Consider the following 22,210-nt stretch of genomic DNA (forward strand, 5'->3'; position numbering starts at 1 on the left):
CTTGAAATACAGCAGCTTGTGAGCCGGCCAGGAGCCCTCAGCGCATTTAGCAAGGCTCAACACCCCTGCTAACCTTCTCCCTTCTCCGTGCACTCGGAGATTAACGCGGTGATTAGGTGTCTTTCTTAAATGAGGTATTGTTTCATTTCAGCAATAGGAAAACTACAGTGTATAAAACAATGAAGATTTTAAACCAATTAAGCAGCCTCAAAGCATATCTGTTCCCCTTAGGGATCAATGTGTCTTGGAAAGCTATGAAAACCCAACAGCTTCAAATCTTCTCTCCCTCCACACGCCCCACAGCCAACAACTGTACTCGACCTTCTCCTTTCTAACAGTTCTGTCATCTTTAGCTCTTAATTCTGGCGGAGCAGCTGTGTAAATATAGCTGGAACTAAGAAATCATAATCTTCACAGCTCAGGGATTTATCATCTCTTATCCTCCTGAGCTGTCTGCAAGCAGGCATTTAGTCTGGAAGCACCGTCTGGCCTCCCCTGCCTACTTTTTCTCCTTAGATTTTGGGTTTCCATTTGAGTAAAATCAGTACGTGAATACTGGGTGACAGCCATTCGCTAGGCCCGGGGCGAGCAGGGGCCTGCAGGCAGCATTGCCCAGCCACCGCACAGGGGCCTCAGGTCACTCACAGCCCCCGCCAATACAACAGGACACTGACAGGGAGGAAACTCAAGTCCTTAATTTGCTGTTTGGGGTTTTTTTTTCAGCTAGATCTTTGAAACTGCATGTTTTGCTTCTTTACAGCTGGTTTAAGACAACTAACTAATGCTTTAAAGAAGGGCAAGGTACCAGCTGCATATCACCCCTTTATTTTGTTCTCAGACAGGCAGGGTGGCTGTGGGAGGCCCTACAACAACCCCAGGCATCACCCTGCTGCAAAGTCAGGCTGTGCATTTCCCTTCAGTTTAAAGACACATGCAAGAGTTTATCCACACAGCTCCACAGTCTTGTACTGCTCCTAAAAATAAGCACAGCCTGCAGAGCAGCGTGAGAGGGGCAGGCCTTCACATATCTATGTCACTCAGGATTAAAAAAAAAAAAAAAAAAAAAAAAAAAAAAGCAGCTTTCCTCTAGACAAACAGGAGACGATGCCCATTCATAGCTCCCTACACATCCCTTCCAGCAGCAACAAGAGTTGTTTTGGCTCAGGGACAGCTGTGACCCTCTCAAAAGAGGAGTGACTGAACAGCAAAGTCAAAACACTGATCCAAAAACACCAAGTCATGCCTATATTTCTCTCTCAAAAGAAGTTAAAGAAAGATAGCATTATGAGCACACATTTACTAGCCTTCATGCATTGCAATCTGCACAGATGAATCACGATTGCACGTTAGGGTCAGTGCCCTATGTATAGAGTATCCAGATTGCCTACATTTTCCACACACTGCCTTACGAAAACCTTCTTTGTAGTGTCAATGCAGTATCTAAATCCTCCTCCAATGCTAAGAATGACAGTCTCCTCTCAACAAAAAATTTCAGCCAGACACTAATTAACACCCCGCTATCTGTAAACGACTGATCCAAGATGCAGATAACCCCCTAAGAAGGCAGAGCTGCCTTCACGCAGACCTGCTGGGGTGCAGAAGGGCCTGCTAGCCCCCGGTTGACCAGACTGCTTTCAGCTCCTTGCTGCTCTGTGACCACTGTGTCCCAGGTAATAAACTCCTGCAGGACCAAAGTGCTGCGTAAGGTGGTACAGAAGCACCTCTCTAAGTCAGGCTGGGAACCGTGGGCTGGCTGTGGGTACTGCTTTCCACACAAAGGACCAACCAGGTCTCAATAAAACATGAAAATTTGAAGAGATAAAGGTTTCACTTATCATCTGGCTGAAAACCAATACTTTTTTTTTTCTTTTTCAAATGTAAATGCACATTCAGTACAACACAACTTAAAAGCGATGTCAAGAACTTGGAGGAGTCTCACTGCCCTACAGTATCTTTTCTAGCTGAAATGTTCATAAGCTAATACACAGCTAGGTAACAGAGACCAGATCCTGAAGGCTGGTTAACTTTAAATGATTGCATGTGCATAAACAGCTGAGGCAATGCCATACCAACTTTTGTAAGCTAAGACAACAGCGATAAGGTTACAAGACCTTGTGGCTTGTTCATTTTTAACAGCACTGCACCGATTTAAATGCAATTCCATACCTCCTTAAAGTAGCAGCAGTTTAAGATACTTACCTAGCGTCTTGAAGAACAGTGTCATTTGTAGCCCATTTTACCAAAATTTGTTTTAAAATTTAAGTAGGTAGCTCCAGCATTGTAACTAAGTTACACCTGCTTATTCAGCTCCTCTAAACACGATCTTACACAGACCAGCATTTAGGCCAGAACTGTCAATTCATTGTATGGAAAAACAGTGATCCCAGGCTGATAGAACTATGCCAGTTCTAAGCTGGCAGCTAAGTCAGCTAAGATACCAAATGCTCTACTGCAATCATCATTTTGTTCAAGACTTTATCACAGTAATACAAAACACAGTTTTGGAGATACAGCTACATTTGTGTATTTTACTTAGAACAGTTACTGTAATATTCCAGAAAAACAGTTCTAGTACAGATAAAGGTATAGCTTGAACATAAAACTCATCCCCCACTTAAAATTTTCTACTTCCAAGTCAGTATCATATGGTAACAACCACAACATTTTAGAAACACTACTCTCCACCTTCTCTCACTTCTTCCTCCAGAGTGCTAGAGTACAGATCAGTCATGTCTTTGTATTTAAAATCATTCACTGAAGTTTTTATACAGAGAAGAGTTTAGGGAGACTGTCACCAGATAAACACTAGCATGTTTAATATGCAGAAAAAAATACGGTTGACTTTTTCAAGCAGGATGCCTTTTCAACTATTCCCAATAGAAGCCTAGTGAATACTCAAAATGAAGCAATGATTACTTGGTATTGTACAGTTTGTTTACTGGGTGCAAAGAGCCAGCCTGTTATCTCACCTTCCTCATCCTAGTAGCGCTGTGCACCTCATAGAAAGGAAAATGTTAGCCAGATTATACCCATTACACCCCAAATTCATAGGGCTCAGCATCACCAATATAGCCCTTTCTCAAGACTGACTGTTAGTAACCTACATTTTGATGTGCTATCAGTTACATAAACAGAATGAAAATATGAGGTTTTTGAGAGATAGGTTTGGATATTCTTGTTCAAACTTAGCAATTTTGATTTGCAGGCTTCTAAATGAGATTTGTCTTGTCTATGTTTGGGTCCTGAAACTAATCAGAAGCTTCTGTATCTCTTGCCACATTCTACTCACTGCTGTTAAATCCGAGGAGGAAATTCACCCAAGGCTTAAGTACACGTGAATCCCTCGGAGAGCTTCAGATATATGAGCTTGAAGATACTAAATCAAGTACCACCTGTGAGTACATGTGATAAATGCCCAACATCACCTATTACACATTACATGTAACACAAAACAGGTTCAGCTATATAAAAGATTTTTCGAGTTATGCAAGATCCATCGCTTCAGAAAGGAGTCACTGCAGTTAATATTTCTTCTGTGAACATACAGACATGCCATTGATTTAAAGTTTTTAATGAGATACCCGCAATTCATAACACCGTGATGTTTATCAGCCTCACCATGTTTATAAGACTGGTTTTCAACAGAAATAGCTCTACTGTCACTAGAATCAATATGTGCACAGAGGTTGATGAGAACATACTGCTGCAGTACAAGTCAGACACCTTCTCTCTGCAGGGCTTCTTTTGAATTGTTTATTGAGGTTTAAGAAGTCATCCACATTTCTATAAATATAGACATTACTTGAGTAAGTGACTTACAATGTCACCAGTGCAGGTACATATATAACCAACATATAAAAGCTCCACTGGAAGCTACTTCAGTTTATTCAAAAAGGACCAAGATGCCATAAAAAAACAGCTGTCACTTTCAGTTATTGAAGACACTAAAGTGCATTTTTGGTTACCTCCTGGACTAACAGCTGCTAGTTAAAAAGTCTGATTATTTTTTTTAAACCTAAGTTACACTGATTGACATTCAGGTTTATAGCTGTCATCCTCCTGATACATGGCAGCAGGTAAGAAAAATGTATTACTTTGCTGGTTCAGTAAGAGGAGGAAATACATTTTGCCTTTTTTTTACTTTTTTTTTTTTTTAAACTCTGATATTTCCAACAAAAATTTAAAGAGAATCTAACACTTTGATTAATTTTTACAGCACCACTAAAGTTAGTCTTAAAAATCCAGGCTCTGTTTTAGCCCTTTTAATTGCTAGCCAAGTATCTAAAGAGTCACTTGAAGCCCTGTACCAGTAGGAAAAACTACCCTCCCTTTTCCATCAAGCACTATCCTGCCCAGTTAACACTGTTTGCACACTCTGTAAACATGAACAGCTTAAAGCATAATTAAAGCAGAACACAGGCCCGTCTTGAAAATCCTCTTCCCCCACTCCCCCCCCCCACCCCACCCGCGGCAGTGTCAAATGTTTGAGTGTATAAAGCATTATTACATTCCTAACCACAAAATACTTTAAAAGTCACGATAAAAAAAGGATACGTTGAAAGTGACATAGCAATACCACTTTAATAAAATGGGGTATTTTTGAGAGATACAGGATGTGCTCTGCTAATTTTAACTCTGTCTTTACTTCATTATAATTTTGTTCTATTGCCAGAAAAGTCATCAGCAGAGCTAAGAATGCTGCACTGGTTAGAACCACAACAGCCAGAGTTGTTCTTTATAGCTCCTTTACTACAATTAATTTACCTTTAACTTGATAGTAGGAGGACATAATACTCATCATTCAGAAATAAATTACTAATTTTGAGTAACAGTTTAAACCTGATTAGCACTGTATAGTGATGAATGGCTACTTCTAAAGAGTAAAAACCTTACATACCAAAAACATCCTATACGTTGGGAAACCACTTTTTCATGCTCCAGCATGTTGTTTACATTTTTTACTTGCCAAAAAGTCTTTCTTTTATCAATTTAAGAATCCACAGCACTTAAGTTTCAAGTATTTGAACTGAACATTATTCAATTTCAAAAAGTGCCAAATAAAAAAACCTACACACGTAGCCAAGCTTTCATAGAAATCCCCAAACAAGATAAAAAACAGCCTCTCGAAATACTGGGTTACTAGCTCCATACATGTTTTTAAAGCTGTATAACGTTCACCTAAGCACTCCACTTACGAGCATTAGAATTTTAAAAACACAGAACACCTTCAATGCAAATTTCTTGCAGAGGGCACCCTCAAACATATGAATACAACACTAAGCAGAAAACGCTCATTTTATTTGGCTATTCAGAGATCCATGTCACATATACCCACCCATCCATTTCCTGATAGTATTACATCATCTATTAGGGCTTCTGAAATAACGCAGAGCCATAAAACTCAGAAGAGACTAGTATTTTTTAAAAAATAAAAAAAAAAGTTCCATAACTGCACAGCCTTCCACACGGCAAGGCTGTGCAACTGATTGTTTAACGTAACTAAGCTTAACGGCATCCAAACAAGCAGGACTGGATTTGGAAGCTGTCTTACGTCAAATTTTGACCACGTAACTACTCTAAAATACAAAGGTCAAAACAGAACTCATCTCTTCTTTTTCTGCTGCCTCAACATTTTCCTTCGCTTAATTATCATATCATGTAGTTTCTCCAGTCCCTCTTTGAGTCCATCTCCAATGATTGCACAGGTAGGCTGCAAATGCCAGGGAGTCGAAGAACTCAACTCACTCATTGCTAACATTTTCTCAATTTCAGAAAGAGAGAGAGAGTTCCTCAAGTCCTGCTTGTTAGCAATGATAAGGACAGGCACTCCTTGATTTTCAGATATCCTAGTAATTTTATGAAGTTCTGTTTTGGCCTCCTCCATTCTCTCAACATCGACAGAGTCCACCACAAACACAATGCCATCGGTGCACCTTGTGTACGACTTCCACAGCGGCCTTAGCTTCTCCTGGCCGCCCACATCCCAGAAGTGGAAAGTGACCGTTTTCGAGTTCCCCAGCGTCACTCTGATCTTCTCCGTATTAAATCCTTTAGTGGGGACAGTGTTGACGAACTCATTGAACTGCAGTCTGTAAAGCACGGTCGTCTTTCCAGCGGAGTCCAGTCCCAAGATGACGATGTGAAAACTCTGGAAAGAAGGCAGGCTGGAGAGGATCGGCGTCTGGTCCGAGAGTCCATTCCCCATTGCCAGAAGGTAAGGTGACAGCAGGCTGCCACGAGCAGGGGCCGGCTCCCACGGCTACGCTCGCCGCCGCGCTGGGCTCCGATCCTGCCAACGACACCAGCGGCGTTAGCCCACGGCTGATCATCCCCCCCCACCACCACCTCCGCCTCGGCCGGGGTTTCGCGGCCACAACGCGCCGGCCAGCGCCACCGCCCCGACTGCGGAGGCGGCCGCAGGCAGCACGACGCGGAACTCCACAGGTCCCCCGCCTGGCCCAGCGGGCTCTGCCGCCCCGCGACGCAGCGGCGGCCGCTACCGACACTGCAGCTCGCCGGGCACCTGCACCTGCGCCCCTCACCGCCACCGCCACCACCCGCCAACCGCCGCCCCGCGCCTACCGCTTGGCCCCACCGGCGAGCACGTCCCTCAGCGCGGGGAGGCGAGAGCAGCTCGCGACCCCATGCCCACGCGCCGCGTCCGCCGCACGCGACACCAGTGCTGCCTCTGCTACTGCTTCAGCTGCCGCGACTCCCCCGCATCTGGCGGCTCGAGGCACCTCCCAGCCCGCGCCTAGCCCCGCGCGCCCCGCCCCGCGCTCCCCATTGGCTCCACCGCACGGCGGGGGCGGGGAGGAAGGAGTGCTCCGCCTCACCTATTGGCCGGCAGCACCGGCCACTCATCGGAGAACTCGATTTCTACTGTCCTCAACCAAACGCTGGGCCGAGTGTGGCCGGGGAAGGGGCCGCGGCCTCCACAACGGCGGGGCGCCCCGCTCTCCGCCCACGCCCTGCCTGAGCGGCCCCGCTCCTCCCTCCGCCCCCCGCGGGGCGGGGTTACTGCCTAACACGGCCCCTTCGGGGACAGCTGCCGCCCCCTCCGCCCACGGCGCGCAGGCCCGTGCGCCAACGGGCGGCCGGCACCGGCGGCCTCTCACCCCCTGCGGAGAGCAGGCGGGCGCTAACACCGCGCCGGCCTTAGTGCTCCGCCCCTTCGCCGGAGGCACGTGCATTCATTGGATGTGGGTGCTATCACTCCTGCCCCGCCCCCTAGCAGTCTAGCAGGCGGCTCGGCGGCGCCTCACAGCGCATCTGCGCTACTGCCGGGCTGCGCAGCCCGCGGGGGGGCCGGCGGCAACGCCCTTCTCCGTCCGCCCTTTCCCGCTGAAAGGTGCCCCCGGGAAAGCCTCCCGGCGCGGGGCAGGCACCGCTGAGGCCGCTCCGCTACCCCGGTCTCTGCGTTATTCCTCCCCTACCATCGGCCGCTGGCGCCGCGCGCCCTCCCGTCGCCTAGCAACGGGCTTCAAACCGGCAGCTCGCGGGCCGCCTTCCGCCGGCTGTGCCCACGTGACCCGCCGCGGCCTAGGTGCGGGGCCCCGCCGGACCGCCGAGGGGCTGCCGGCATGGCGGCGCCCTGGGACGGCTCTGGGCAGGCCCGGGTGAAGCGAAGTGCCCCGGACGGCGGGTAGCGCTGTCGGAGCCTCCATAAGTTGCCTTAGAGCTCCTGGTCTGTCGGAGTGACGCAGCAGGTATCCCAGGCGCTACGCCACCGTCGTGCCTCGGCGGCTGCGGAAAAACACCTTGGCTGCCTTGCCCCCGCCACCTGGGACATCTGCAGGCACTGATGCGGGCGAAGTGAGAGGGGAGGGCAGTGCTGTGAGCGGGGTTTCTTGCTGTTGTTGCATAAATAAAGAGTGAGTGGTGCAAGACGCCAGGCCCGGCTGTGTGTTCTTACCGTACTCTTGCCTTTCGCCTGTCCCCCTGAAACAGCAGGCGAACAGTCCGGGAGGAGCAGAGGGTAACTGAGTGGATGAAATCGTCCTGTTAGATGCCTGGTATGTAGAGATAGCAGCAGTGCTCAAGTCTGAATGAACATAAATGTCACCTAGCTTAGTTACAAGGAAGGTTTCCCACAGCACGAGGATATGTTAAATAATTCTGCACTTTAATACCTGAGCCTGATCTGAGCAGTGAAGTCTTTCAAAGTCAGAACTAATTACCAGTGTCTAATAAGACGTTTTTGTATGTTACTGTTTCCAGAGCACACAGGTTCCAGAGGAGGCCTGGAGGAGTATTTTGTCTCAGATGTTCTTGCTGTGTCTCCATTATTATATTCCTTCCTACAACTCTTTTCAGTTACTGCATTTGCTGCTATAGTTTTTATACAGCTGTGGCAATGTACGTGGTTACTCCTGCCTGTGTTGGATGTACACCAACTCAGTGTAAAATACCAATAGCACACAAAAGGATTAGCTATACTGACTTCAGAACAGGGCATACTAGAAAAGTCTTCATCTATAACCCTTAGTTAGATAAAAATTAAATAAATCAATCTTTTTTGATAAAAGGATATGTTTAACTGCTAGTTAAAGTCACTGTGCTGCTTCAGTCTAGCATTCCAAGTGTATGTTTTCTTTACTTTGTACCACAGTCATCCAACTCTTTGACCAGTTGGGCTCCAGTAAAAGAGAAAAGGTGACATTTTCAATATTAACGTTGCATTTTTTTTGTAGAGGACTTTCAAATTTCTTGATGGGGCTGCTGAAAAAGGATGAATTTTTAAGAATATTCTGGCAATCATTTGCTTTTCCCTTGAAAGCATTGTACTTTATATTTTAAACCACAAAGAATTATGATGTATAAAAGAAGTAACTTCATAGTAAAAGGACATTGTACAGCAACAAAAATTCCATAGTGTGCTGTAGGCAAGTTTTCATGTTATTAAAGTGTTAAGATACCCATTATAGTCCTACTAAAAATAGCAAAATTCTCATTTGCTTACATCTGAGATTAATATTTCACTGCTTTTATCTCTATTAGTTACTTACATCCTGATCTTGCAGATGACTGTCTTTGGAGGAAGTGGCCTGTTTGTATAGGAAAGTGATTTTACATCTATGGAAAAGTAGGGGTAAGTTACTACCCCTAAGGCCAACTAGTAAGGTTTCTGATTTGGCAGTATTTTACACTACTTTTGCATAGCATGAAGAACTGCACAGCATACAATGTAATAGAAGGGCATTTATAGTGACAGTAAAAGTGGATCTTAATTATTTCATGGGTGGTTTTTTAGTAATTTAAAATTGGTGGAAACCAGATAGAAGTACCTTGTTAAGGAATATTATTCGAGATAATAGATTTATTCATAAAACTTGACAAGCTAAAATAAATCAAATTGACCTTTATCTCCACCTACAAAATTATGTATTCCCTATTTTTAATGGAAAAATAAGCCTATTAGATATTACAGACTTTTAAACTTTAATGTCTGATTGTTACCAAGATCTGTTCACACTTTAACACAGCTTTACAGTAACATGTTTTACAATTAATTCCACAAGGAGGGATATGGGCCAGCTCCTACTTTCATTGCAGGTATTTTAATTTTAAACATAAAATGCAGAAAGATTGCCTTTATCTCTTGCTCTGCTGAAAATAATCCATAATAATGGATTTTGGTGCCCTTGAAAAGGGAGAGATACAGAACTGATGATTTTCTAGAGTATAGCATATCCAACACACTAGGTGGAGAAGGAATCTCGTAGGTCATGTGTGTCTTTGGAAGAAGAGTTTTATGACATCAGGGAGATCATTTTAAGATTAGAGAGAGATTAACGTCTTCAGCAAAATGAGCATATCTGTATTTGTAAATATGTACATGAAAGTGATCCACACTGTCCAGAACATGCTTGGAGAAGTAGATTGTTCAACTTCTCTTTCCCTCCCTACAGTTAATTTATCTCATCCACCTTGTAACTTCCTATAAAGTGAATTATGAACTCTCTGGGGCAGGGAGTATTTTTCATTGTAAGTCTTCTTAGTGTTCAGCACCTTGATCTTCATTAATGCCTGTAGGCATTTCTGCAAAACAGCTATTAAATAACAATCCCAAGTTGATCAACTCCTCCCATGCACTTCATGCTACTTTAGAAGTCAAACGTGCAGAGTGGGCAGGTGTTCCAGGTGTTATGAAGGGAGTAATGGTGTCTAAATTAGTGGGAGTGTAAGAAAGCTGACACATTCCACCTCTGATAATTGAAGGTAAGGGTGAAGCAAGGCTTTGATTATCCTGTAGAAGTCTTGAATGAAGGAGGTATACAGCAGGAAGTATTCTTACTTTCTTTTCAAATGTCTAGCTAAATGAGGTGGAGTGGGCTGTTCTTAGATGACAGGTGAAAATAACTGCAAGATGTATGAGGAAACAATGGAAAAAGGCTGGAGCCATGTGCAGACTTTGTAATGCAAAATAAGGAGGTGCCTAATTTCTGTGTTGGGGTCATTTCACATACTGATACTTTTCTCACTTCCTATCTAACTAACTTGTCTACGTCTCTGAGTTCTTTCTGGCTCAGCATTTCTTAGCTCATGAAAACAACTGCAACTTCAGCTTCTCTGGGCTAAAAACCTTCTCCGCTTTCTTTGATACCAATTTACCAGGGTAAATGGTAATATATTATTTTCTATGTATGTGTCATACATATAGTCTACATATATTTTTCACACAGAAAAGGTAGCCTGGGGCAAACCTTTGTGTTTCAAGAAAAAGAAGCAGCACCTTCATAACATGCAGCTTCTTCACTGTGATAAAATAGGATTGTTTTTTTAATTCCTAAATGGTCCAGGGATAATTTTGGTTCAAGTCAGGTTTGGGAGGGCCAGGCCTCCAATGCTGCATCTATTAACTGCCTCTGTGAAACTTAGTCCTTATTAGGGATATGGATGATGAAACAGGTTGAAACATTGCCAAGAAAGAATTGGCATAGCATGAAAAGAGAAGACTCTTGGAAATTTTAATATCACTACCCCGCAGAGACTTAGGTTACCTTTTAATACGCATCACCTCATGCGCTGCAGGAGCTATCTCACAGTGCCCAGGTAACAACAGAAACGCAAAGGATCATCAAACATCCACTTGCAAGGCTGCACGTGTACTTCACAAGAAGCCATCTTTCATATGGAAATAGCAACTCATGGAAATTAAAAGCTAGCAGTTCGTGAGAGGTTCCCTGTAGCAAGACATTACATCAGAGCTTTCACGTAGTTCTGGTCATTTTAGAGGTGAATTCCATTTAAGTAGATATGACTGTTGTTACACAACCACATCTAGTGACACAGTAGATGAGAAATTCTTTCCAAAGCAAAGCCAGTGGGCTTGAATTTCCAGATAAGCACAATATTCCTTTTGTTTTGATTAAATATCATCATTCTGTAGAACAGCCTAATGACATTTATTATCCAGTTCAATAGCTAATCACCTTAGCAGTTATTTTTTAATAACACCATGTGTTGTGAGCAGCATGCAAATCAAATGAAAAGTGAAACATAAGACAAATGACCTGAATCCCATCGACTGCAGATGCAGAGGGATACAGCCAGAACTATAGAGCAGTAAAGGACAGAAGCAGATATGAGCAAATGCAGAAGGAGGGAGAGGAAGAAACCAGCTGCATCATGGAGCTAAATTAGTTGTAAAACACAGAGGAATGAAGTCATGAGGAGTATGAAATTATTGCAAGGACTATGCACTGCCAGCTACGGGTAGCTGGCATATAGCGATGGGATCCCAGCACCTCTGTCTTCATGAAAGAGGCATGTTAGCCACCTCACACCACCAATTCTTGCTGCTCCATGTGGGAACCAAGCAGGTATCTCAGTGTGTATAAAAAAGAAAATCAATTGCATTTCAGCACAATGACATGGCAGGCCTCGGCTAGGGTAATATATATTAATGTATATGTAATAACAATAAGAATAATAGTAAGTAGTAGTATTACAGTAACCAACTGTAGCTTGGTTGTACATTTAAAAATTGAAGTTCCTCCTCTTCAGCTATACCCTAGATGTAAGATTAGAGCTAAAAAAGTACGGCTTTGAGATGACATTATATGGTTCTAAAAGAATATCAAGTTCCCACGTAAAATACTACAGCAGTTTCAACATGGATTTTGAGAACCCCCTTGAAAATAAGCAGTAACAATGAAATCGCTGACAAATCGCAGCACATGAAGTTTTGCTCTTAGACTGTCTCTTAAATAGACATACAAAATGTTTTGCACAAAGAAGCCTTTTATCATCTTTGCTATGTCTGCTGAGTTCTTTTATGGTAACTTACATGCTGCACGAATTGTTTTGCTTTGATTGTTAAACAGTAGTCGGTGGTAGAAAATCTGATTTATTTCCTCACAATAAATACCAAAGCTTAGAGCAGTAGGAGACGGAGTCACTGTGTGTTACTGTTTAAGTTACCACTCTGATTAGACCAGTTAATTAAACCTATTCTCATTTCATATGTAGCTTCACATGAAATCTAACATTTACATTTTACTGCTTTCATTTTCATAAATAAACATGATGCCACATAGCAGGCTAACAAACAAAAAGCCTTGTTCTTTGATACTGACAGTCACCCTGAGTTTTACCCTCAGTGCTGCTTAGGTGTGTTAACTGAAAAAATGCTAGCTCGTAAATGTTCTTAGTCTTACTGAACAAGTGTTGTCTCAGGGTGACTAAAATTAACAGTCTTCACCTTCCAAGTTCTGTGAATCTTGGTTGCTTCATCCTCTGATAGGATGGCTGTAACGGCAGGGACTCCAGGTTTGCAGGGCACAGGGAACAGCCTGACCGCTCTCTGTACGCGTGGTTGTGCGAGTAGCACACCTTCTTCCTGCGGGCAGACGGAACAGCAGATCGGCTGTCCCCAACAGCATCTCTGTGTTAAGGACTTGCATCGCAAAACTCTCTACCATACTGATTGTTCATTTAATAGCAGCATGTAATTAATAAAGGTTAAGCATAGATCCTGTCTTCATATTATATAACGTTTATAGGCACAAAATCCAAACCCAGACATACAACTAGTTACGGGGCAGTTTTAAAGAGTAGAAGAAAGCATTGTTGCAAGTACCCCTGGTTTCCAGTCTCCTTACCCCTGCTTCACTAAGCAGCTGGTGCTAAAAGAAACAGCAAAGATATTTCTTTAATAAATTGAAAGATACCTCACAAACTGAAGGACTAAGGTGGGAGGTAAGACTGCCGCACTATGAAAAATTCAGAAGTGTTCAATGTGTGATTGCGTATTTTCTTCAATGGTTTTGTACTGATCATCTGTACTTATATTCACCACAGCAACAGGTTCCCCACCCCGAGTTTCTGATACTATTTTTTCTGACACTATTTTTGTTTTTTTTTTCTAGAACTACTGACTTGAGTCAAACACACTTTTGCTGAGAATGCTGGGCTACTCAATGCTGCTATTTGAAAATCTTTCCAGTTACAGCACTGATTTCAAGAGCATTTTTCCCAATATTTTTTCCCCACAAAAGCCAAGCTTTTTTCTATGCCAGAGTTATTCTAAATAATTTAAAATTCTATCAAGATGAGATTTCAGTATCAGCTAAAATGACCTCACAATGCTTCTTTTGAAGAGGGTTGCACAATTTTTAAGTGTTATCACTTTTCTTTTAATACAATGGAAGCAGTTTGCAAGCATATTAAAAGTACGCAATTTCAAATACAAGGCCAGCATCTGTTTTATTTTGTCCCTGCATAGCTAGATTTAATACATGAAGGTATTTTCCTTACTCTGGAATAATAATGGAAGTAGTAGTAGTATATCAGATACTGCTGTTTGCTTGCGATATTGCTAGCACAGAGTAATGATGAAGAAAAGAGAAAAATACAATTACATTTTTGCTTTTCTAAAGAACTTTCTAAGTATTATATAAGTATTTAACATTTATAAGGGTGCTGGGATTTGCTGGAATTAGAAAAGATCAGATAAACACACCTTGAACATCAGAACTAAGGAGGCTTAGTTTTTGATGAATTTGTATCTCAGTTGATTGAGTGTAGGGGAAGAAGACATACAAATTCTGACTGAGGCTTATGACTAAGTGTTTGTGAGAGGAAACATTAATTTAAGCCAGTTATTTCATAATAATCCAAGCGCTTGCAACAGTTCCTATTTAAAAGCTATGCTTTGTCTTTCAGGTACTGCATCTGTCCAAAAGGAAGTGCAAGGACCGAAGCAGTGTATAGACTAGGAGTTTTGAGCTAAGACTTATGTGTTTTTTCCCCTCTTCCAAGCCAACAGCATTCCAAGGTGCAGCACACACAAACCATGATGTAGTAGCAGCTGTGCAGGTCTACAGCTTTTCCAGGTGTGTGGCAGTCGCATCCAGCCCCTGAACATGTTTGGATTTTGACCAATACATTCAATTCTGCTTTGGATCAGAAAGGTGTTAAAAAAAATCAGCTTTACAGGAGGGAGTGGGAAGAGCAAATACTCCTTTGTTTTGATTTCTAGTATTAAAAGTAGACTTCAGTCAGCAGAATGTGAACCAGAGCTAAGCATTCTAGATTGGATTTTCCTCAAGCCTAAACAGAGTTGTTTGGCTGTAGGTGATAAGAACTACAAAGTTTCAGTGCAAGCAGAGGAATTCTTTCCCCCAGGGTCGTGGACAGTTTCACCAGCTACCCTAATTGCTGCATGAAGGTTTCAGTCTCTCACATGGACACACAATGGGCAATGATACTTGTGTAGTACTGGGTATTTGTTCCAGTTTTTAAAACTTCAGAAAAAAAAAAATTATTATTCTCAGTCACAATACTTAAGAGTTTCAGTGAGAAATCTGAGGCTATTATTGTGTGCTATGTGAACACAGCAAAAGGAAAACCAGCCCTTATCCTAGGGAACTCACAAGCTTGCATTATGGTTAGGTGAAAAAAAGGAGGAAGAAACAAACCAAAGGAGAGAAGGATGAAAGAACAAGGTTTCAGGGAAGACAAACATTGTGTGGGTGGGGAGCAGTAATTTCAGCTCATTGCTCAGCTATAGGCTAGAATTTTTAAGTCTTACCAGCTCACCATGTCTTCTTTTTAAGTTAACAGTAAATCTCAAAATTACTTCAGTGAATGCAAGATTAGGCCTATGTTTGCTGAAGTGTAAAAGCTAAGTCAATTGAAAACTGATTTGAAAGCTGATCATGAGTGTGCTAGGCAGAAAGCTTGCTTTCACGCTCCTAGGTTTCAATTCTTGGATGGAAACAACAGTAAACTCACTTTGAAGACCTTATAAAAGCTGTCTCTGCAAAATCGGTTTTGCTTTCATCTCACAGAGAACACGATTCAAACAAACCATATTACACATTCCAGTTTCATAATATTGAAAAAGAGTAGAGCTCTTTCAGAGAATCTGGCACCTAACAGCTGTTCCCACTAGAGTTGTAAACTCTACTTATGTAAAAACCTGACAAAGTATTATTTTTTAAATACTTACATAGCCTTAAGTTGACATCACAGCTTTTTATCAGAATATAGGTTTCCGCTGTTCTGGCTCTCCTGGCCACACCACACTACTTAGCAGGCTTTAAACAAAGTAAGGAAGGCGGATAAACAAACTCAGGGTGGAACAGATTGTTTAGCTGAGATTTTTATCGCATCACTTAACTCCAGTGAATGGAGACAATACTGCAAGAGCCAGTAGTTCTGAGTTCTGCAAGGGTAAGCTCTGCAGTTTTCATCTCGTCTTTGAAGGCCTTCCTCTACACCTCTACCAGGACAGGACACAGAAAGAAGATTAAGGAAGAGTCCAGGCAGGACTCTAGGAAGCAGAAGCAGGATACTATAAACATAATCTTATTTTTTTTCCAATTTGCTTATTCCATTCAAAGCCTCTCTACTGCTGGGATATAAGAGGAAAATAAAACAAATAATGCCCCTTTATGTAAGGAAAAAATAAGCATGGACATACTGTAAGCAGAAAGGGACTATTTAGGGAATTATTCATGATTTGAAGTCTTTGGATTTCAGATGGCAAGTAATATGGTAGATACATGACGCATACAGCTCATGAGTACATGCAACCCCAATCTGAATCTTCAAAGGAGGCACCAGAAAGCTTTAAAGAGGACAAATGATTGCATCCCTTCCTCCTAATTTAATGATGGAAGGCCTCTGAAACCATAGGTCATTCTGTGAAAGCCTGTTACTAAGTCTCAAGAGATCCTACCTGCTGAGTATCCCTTTGGGATGTTACACAAGGATGCACAGACAACAAGGAATGCAGGTTGCCAGATTCCTTGTTTGCTGCTTTAAATACAGGACAAATTTCCATCACCTTTCCTCATAAAATCTTAAAAACCATCAGTTCAAGCTTTGGAAACTCACATGTGGGATATTTAGTTAGTGGATGCTGGAGTGCATCTGCAAATGCTAGGATGGGACAGAGTCTGGCAGCAGAAGGTGCATGAGATAGCTACTGTTGACTGGGACTATCTAGCAAGAAAGTAGGGGATTGTTAGAGTGGACTTCTTACCTGTTGTTCTTGCTGATAGGATGTTCCCTGCCACTCTTGTCTCTTCTCCCTGCTACAACAATGAACTTCTTACCGAAGTCCAGTAGGAGAGCAGCTGGTTAGTGATGGGAAGGACAGCAGTGTTTGGCACCAGCAAAGATACCTACAGCCCCACTCAGCTGGTTAAACGGGGACTCAGCTGTGCTGTGGTGCCTGTTACAGGAAACCTGTGACCTTTCTGAGCCATCTCTGTAGCAATCTAAGCCCAGAGGGAAATTTGTCTTATGTTCCTCCTAGCAACAGTCTATTTTAATCAGGACTGTTGCCGTAGCTGGTTCTTCTGTAGGAAGGGCACCAGACAACACAAAGCACAGTGAACTGTCAGGTAAATGATGTTAAAATCACCTGATTGCATTCAGCCTTGATGGTAATATTGCCAACTGCTGTGAAATCACCCTGAGTCACCTCTGTGAAGTCTGTTAAAGAAAGAGTGGCAGGGAGAGCTGTGCTCTTGTAGCACTGGTCAAGAGGCTTTGTTAGAATAATCCAAGCGTTATTGCTGCTAAAGCAAACGTGCCTATCTCTGGGCCTCGCGGTGGGATACCGTTCACATTGTCCCAGCCTCAATGCTTGGTTTACTGATACGTTCCCAAAGAAACATTGCACGTACCTTCACTGGCCCACTTGTCCTCATCCAGGTAATTTTCTGAGCAAATGATCTGTAGTCTGCCAAACAATAAAAATTAGTTCGTTTTCACTAGATGCTTTCATTTCATGTGCGCGGAGGCCCACATTTCACTGCTGACTGATGAAATGTGGTGGTAGAAGGTACAATCTTGTGGATCTCAGTACACTGATAGCATCCTTTTGAGGAGAGAGCACGTGCAGGATGTAGATGTGGATGCATTTAAGAAAAAGCTTGGTACAGGCTGATTTCCCTTCTGTCTGCTCCCCTGGCATAACTTGGTTTGCTATTATTTAGAAGAAAAATAAAAATCAGCTTACATGTTCTGTTCTGTAGGGACACTTATTTTTTTCCTGTAATGCAAATATGCTTTAATCTCCAAAGGAAAATGACATGCAGGGGGAGGAGAGCCTGAACAGTCATTGACTGATTTTATGGCATGGTGGGCCTCCCAGTTCCCATTGGTCTGCCCTTCTCCCTTGAAGTGAGTGTAGTTTATTGATTTTTAGCATAAGGTAACGTGTTAATAGTCAGAGGAGGTCAAAGTAACTTTAGGCCAGCCTACAGAGGATACAATGAGACGTTAATCACAGAATCACAGAATGTTAGGGATTGGAAGGGACCTCGAAAGATCATCTAGTCCAATCCCCCTGCCGGAGCAGGATTGCCTAGACCACATCACACAGGAACGCGTTAAGGATGTGTAGTAGATTAAAGATCTGATTGTGTTTTCAATGAAATCAGAAGTTACTTTGATTTTAACAGCAAAAGTCCTAGCCATAAGAAGGGAAAAGTGTACTGTGTCTAAAGACAAAATTATTGTCTTTAAAAAAGAAAAAGCAAGGATTTGGAAAGTCAGCACACTAAAGTATTATCTAACTTTGGTTTATGAGATATTTTTTTTTTGTCTTATGTACTTACATTTGGCACAACTTCAGTGGGATGCTTAGGAGGCAGTTGTATTCTAAAGCAAAGTTTGAAGGTTTTTTTCAAGCTTTCCCATAGAGAAGCGGACTCTGAAGAGCAACTTCAGTCCATGGAAGATAATAGGCTTGTTTTGGCTTATTTTTTTTTTAGCGTTTTTAGATCCAGTAAAAATGAAGACTACAAGAGATCGCAACATTTATAACAAGTGTTCCTGTAGCCTATAGAGGTGTCTGCGAGCATCTCGTGCTATAGTCCTGTGAGCAATATATTTTCTGTATGATTCCTTCGTTCTCCTGTGAGGGATAGTACCACAATCCCACTGTCGACCATCTTCATCATTTCCTTGTTGTTGCAGGTCAAGCCTACGTGAGTCTGAACTGGCAAGAGATCAAACTGTTCAACTGAAATGAGATACATTTAACATAATAATTTATAGCAGATCTGATGCTATATAGCACTATGTGCTATGGTCAAAATGGATATTTAGAGCAGTGATTCCAGAGGCTGGCTCCTCTCCTGTGTACAATCTGTAGTTATATTCTAAGATTATGCTATTTTATGTAAACTACCAATACTATATAGTATTACGAAGTCCTGTTGGCTCTAGGGATTCCTAACATCTTTCTGTTGCAATGAAATTCTATAAAACAAAGATGAAAAATGATGCTGTATTTACAACCAATAGAACGTATGAATACTTGCTGTTTGGTGGCACAATGAAACTGCTAACTCAGGGTCTAATTTTGCCATTACAAATAAAGTGAACATACTATTACTGTGTGATAATAATGCAATATATAGCTTATTCTTGACTGAACTTGACTCTGTCGTATATATCTGCACAATTTTTTCTATTTATTCTGAAAACAAGGCAGATAGGTTTGCTATGTGTATTCATAAAGTTATGTACTTAAATATTTTTTTGAAAACAGCTTAATCTTTAATATTTCCAAGCGCTCATAGTCCATCCTGTCTGCCCTCCCTCTCTCTCTCTTCTTCTTCAGAGGGACAGAGAAAGAAATACATCTTTGTGTGTACTGCACATGTACGTATGAAAAATAAACTTCCTCACTAGCAAGAACAATGTTGGTAGCAGCTGTCGTGCTTAAAGCCCAGTTGAGAACACTGTTCCGTTATGAGCTCTCAATGCTCTTCTTAACATCAGTAATCAATGTGCCAGGACAATGTATTGTAAACCCAAATGCCCAGTCCAGGAGACCACAAAAGCTCCTCTGTCCTGTGCAAGGGAACTGAAAAGAGGCTTTCACAGTGCTGCAGAATATGCTGGCAGACTGCGCCAGGTTCAGAGCCCTCAGTGTTCTGGAAGATATTTATGCACAAGGAGGGCAAATCTTGTCTAATCCTTGGTTAAGAAGCTACTATAACTGTTATTTTTAAAAAATGAGAAGAATCATATGTATGTATCGAAGACAACCATTGGATAATTACAGGCTGCTCAGTGGCTGTATGAAGTGCAGTAGCTGAGGAACTGAAAAGGTCTTTGTGCTCCTTCCAGCAGGAGAAGGACATCTCATCTACTCTCACAAATGAAAAGCAAGACCTATCCTTTAAAAACAAACATACACCTATTTCCTCCTATTTTATAAAATAGTAATTTCTATAGTCAATCATTTTTGCAAACAGAAAAGCCAGAGTTTGATAACAACAATGGTAGTTTTTCTTAAAGATGAAATCATAAGCTAATAAGCACCCAGTTCTTTGATTTTCACTTAGGTTTGTAACTTTAAAGGTATCGGGAAGAGTTAGCTTTCCACTGGGTAAAATGGCACCAAAGTAAAACAACAAAAACTTCTCATTGCATTGTCCATCTAAAACAGAACTTACTGGGGTTTTTGGGCAGTTTTGCTAGACATCAGTGGAAGCACTGAGCAACAATACTTCAGAGAGAGGAAGTTCAGCTGCGTTTAAAATACAGGTTTTTGTAATTTTATTTTGAATGAAATTACATTCAGATACAGCCCAGTTATATTAGCAGAGATTTAAAAAAATGTTTAAAGCTAACAAACTCCTATAATTAATCTCTTAGCCTTACAATTCTTTTGTCATTGATATTGATTATGAGCTCAGACTAAATTCACTCTTATCCAGATTCAAAATCACAATTATGTTAAAAAAAATACAAAAATGTCTAAAATTCCACTTCCCAACCTAACTTATAAAAATAATAAAACTGTTGAAATGCCTTCATTAAAAAGCCACATTGACATGATTTACAGCTGTACAAATTGTTGTTTAAAACAAGCATTACAGGATAAGTGTTCAAAGCAGTACTAAAGATTTGAAGCAGATTTCCCCACTGCCCTTACGTAGCCTTTTCTGGCTAAACTACAAATAAAAAACACTTAGAAAATGTACTCTTAAGTTCACCAGAATAAAAATAATCCAAAATAACTGTGTCTGAGAGAAAAGAGAAGGCCATAGTTTGTTGTGTCTGCTCACACTCCAAATTCCCAGAATGTGGAATGTTACTGAAACAAGGGGTTTCCTTGCGCTTGTTGTACTTGATATTTGATGACGACCTGCATAGAAAATGAGTAGAAACACATCCTGCACCTGACAAGGTGAGCAGTACGTATGCTGAAAAAGAAATGAGTACTGCTGAGTAAGGCAACTGAGACAAAGTATGGCTTAAGTACAATCTGGTTAAGGCAGAGTATGTATTTTTGAAGCTGTTACTTCTTCTGCTTCCACTTAAAAGCACTAGTGCACTAGAATGTGTTTAAGAGCTTTGGTTAAAAAGACCAGGTGGAGCTGGAGGTGGTTCACAGAGGTAAATCTAAAGAAATTCATTACAGTGAGCGAGACAGTCCCTCAAAGAAACCGTTGTCGACTTCATATTCCTACAGCCATTCAGTCCGAAGCTCCAAATATATGTACTAACAAGACAAACAAACATGTTAAGCACAGCTTTCTCAAAATACCCATCCCTTATTTGCCTCCTGCAAGACAAAGTCCCCAGTCTGGATCAGGCATCATCTGAAATTTTACGTGAGTGAGCGTGGCAACATTTTGGCCTAGTAAGTAAATCATGTCCAGTCCTACCCTTGTAACAGATGTAGAATTAGCCCTTTATCAGGGCAAATTCTGCACAATATTATGCTGACCTTAATCTAAAGGAATTTCTTTGGCATTTGTTTGGATTTTTAAGTGAAGGCACAATTTGACCCATTTTAGCACATTAAAATAAACTGATCCACAGCTTCTGTTTGAAGAATCAATAGATTAAACAAAGTATTGGTAGCACTTTCCATATATACTACATGAAAAGCCCCACTCACTCTATTTGACCAGTTTACAATTATCATTTATCCTTTCCAGTGCTAAGAATTTCTAGGTTACTCACAGAAATATATCAAAGCTCAGGAAAGTGTAACATCAGATGCATCATATTGTTGCATAAGCTTATGCTTAGAAATACTAGAAAGTAGCTGGGCTCTGATCATTCTTTGGCTTGAAGCTGCAGCCTCCTCGGATAGATCAGTTCTTCCATTTGTTGGAGTCCCAAGCCAGAAACCAGCCTGTGAATGTTGGGGGTTCGTGCCCCTGCTTCACAATTACAACGGGGGTCCCCTTATCTCTGCCAGAAGGATCTGTTTCAATGTAGCGTTTGGCTAAAAACAGAGGGGAAATAAAACATGTAATATATTAGTTCATTCCTTTGGTATAAAAAATACATTAAAAGCCCTAGTGAAAGAACCCAGGGCTATTATAATGCAGTATTAAATTAAATTATTTCAAAGGCATTGAAATGATCAGGTAATTGCTGATTTTTCCCAGCTGCCACTGAAGGAATTTTCCATGAGGTTAAAACAGAGGGATTGTTGCTCTGATCAGTTCGTTGTCATACAGCTGAGTTTTGGCCCTTGACCAGGAGAAAGCATTTGTTGGTGCTGTGCAGATGCACAAGCTTCATTCCCATTTTTCCCACGTAAAAGCCAGTATAGTTTTCCTTGACCTTGCAACGTGACATCAATACAATTGGAAACACAGCTAGGTAACCCTGGCTGCTCCAGGGAAATACGTGCAAGCGTTTTTAGCAAGAACTTTGTCAGAACGGCCCAGCTACATGAAATCACACCAGAGATGACACGTGATTTTTCAAG

At 41.8% G+C, this 22,210-nt stretch overlaps 2 protein-coding genes across 3 annotated transcripts in view; both read right to left on the reverse strand.

The window, feature by feature from the left end:
* Positions 1–3,739: 3,739 nt before the first annotated feature.
* On the reverse strand, positions 3,740–7,094 carry ARL4A (ADP ribosylation factor like GTPase 4A). Of its 2 annotated transcripts, none has more exons than XM_068404736.1 (2): positions 6,837–7,094; positions 3,740–6,289 (listed from the first exon to the last, which is right to left on the reverse strand). In XM_068404736.1, exon 2 carries the CDS (start codon positions 6,203–6,205, stop codon positions 5,603–5,605), a length of 603 nt encoding a protein of 200 aa, XP_068260837.1. In that variant the 5' UTR covers positions 6,206–6,289; positions 6,837–7,094; the 3' UTR covers positions 3,740–5,602. The 2 variants fall into 2 exon arrangements, with proteins under 2 accessions (XP_068260837.1, XP_068260835.1); XM_068404734.1 differs by lacking the exon at positions 6,837–7,094 and adding an exon at positions 6,583–6,731.
* Positions 7,095–21,400: 14,306 nt separating this feature from the next.
* SCIN (scinderin) overlaps positions 21,401–22,210 on the reverse strand; it is a 51,254-nt gene continuing 50,444 nt past the window's right edge. The window contains exon 16 of the mRNA XM_068404674.1: positions 21,401–21,718. Within this exon, the coding sequence (XP_068260775.1) occupies positions 21,585–21,718 (134 nt within the window). The 3' untranslated portion in view covers positions 21,401–21,584. The remainder of the gene's footprint in view (positions 21,719–22,210) is intronic.

Source organism: Nyctibius grandis, chromosome 7 (genome assembly GCF_013368605.1).
Source record: "Nyctibius grandis isolate bNycGra1 chromosome 7, bNycGra1.pri, whole genome shotgun sequence".
Taxonomy (NCBI): domain Eukaryota; kingdom Metazoa; phylum Chordata; class Aves; order Nyctibiiformes; family Nyctibiidae; genus Nyctibius; species Nyctibius grandis.

Excerpts from the sequence above, each read along its gene's own strand:
- ARL4A (XM_068404736.1), bottom strand. The coding sequence starts at position 6,205 with ATGGGGAATGGACTCTCGGACCAGACGCCGATCCTCTCCAGCCTGCCT.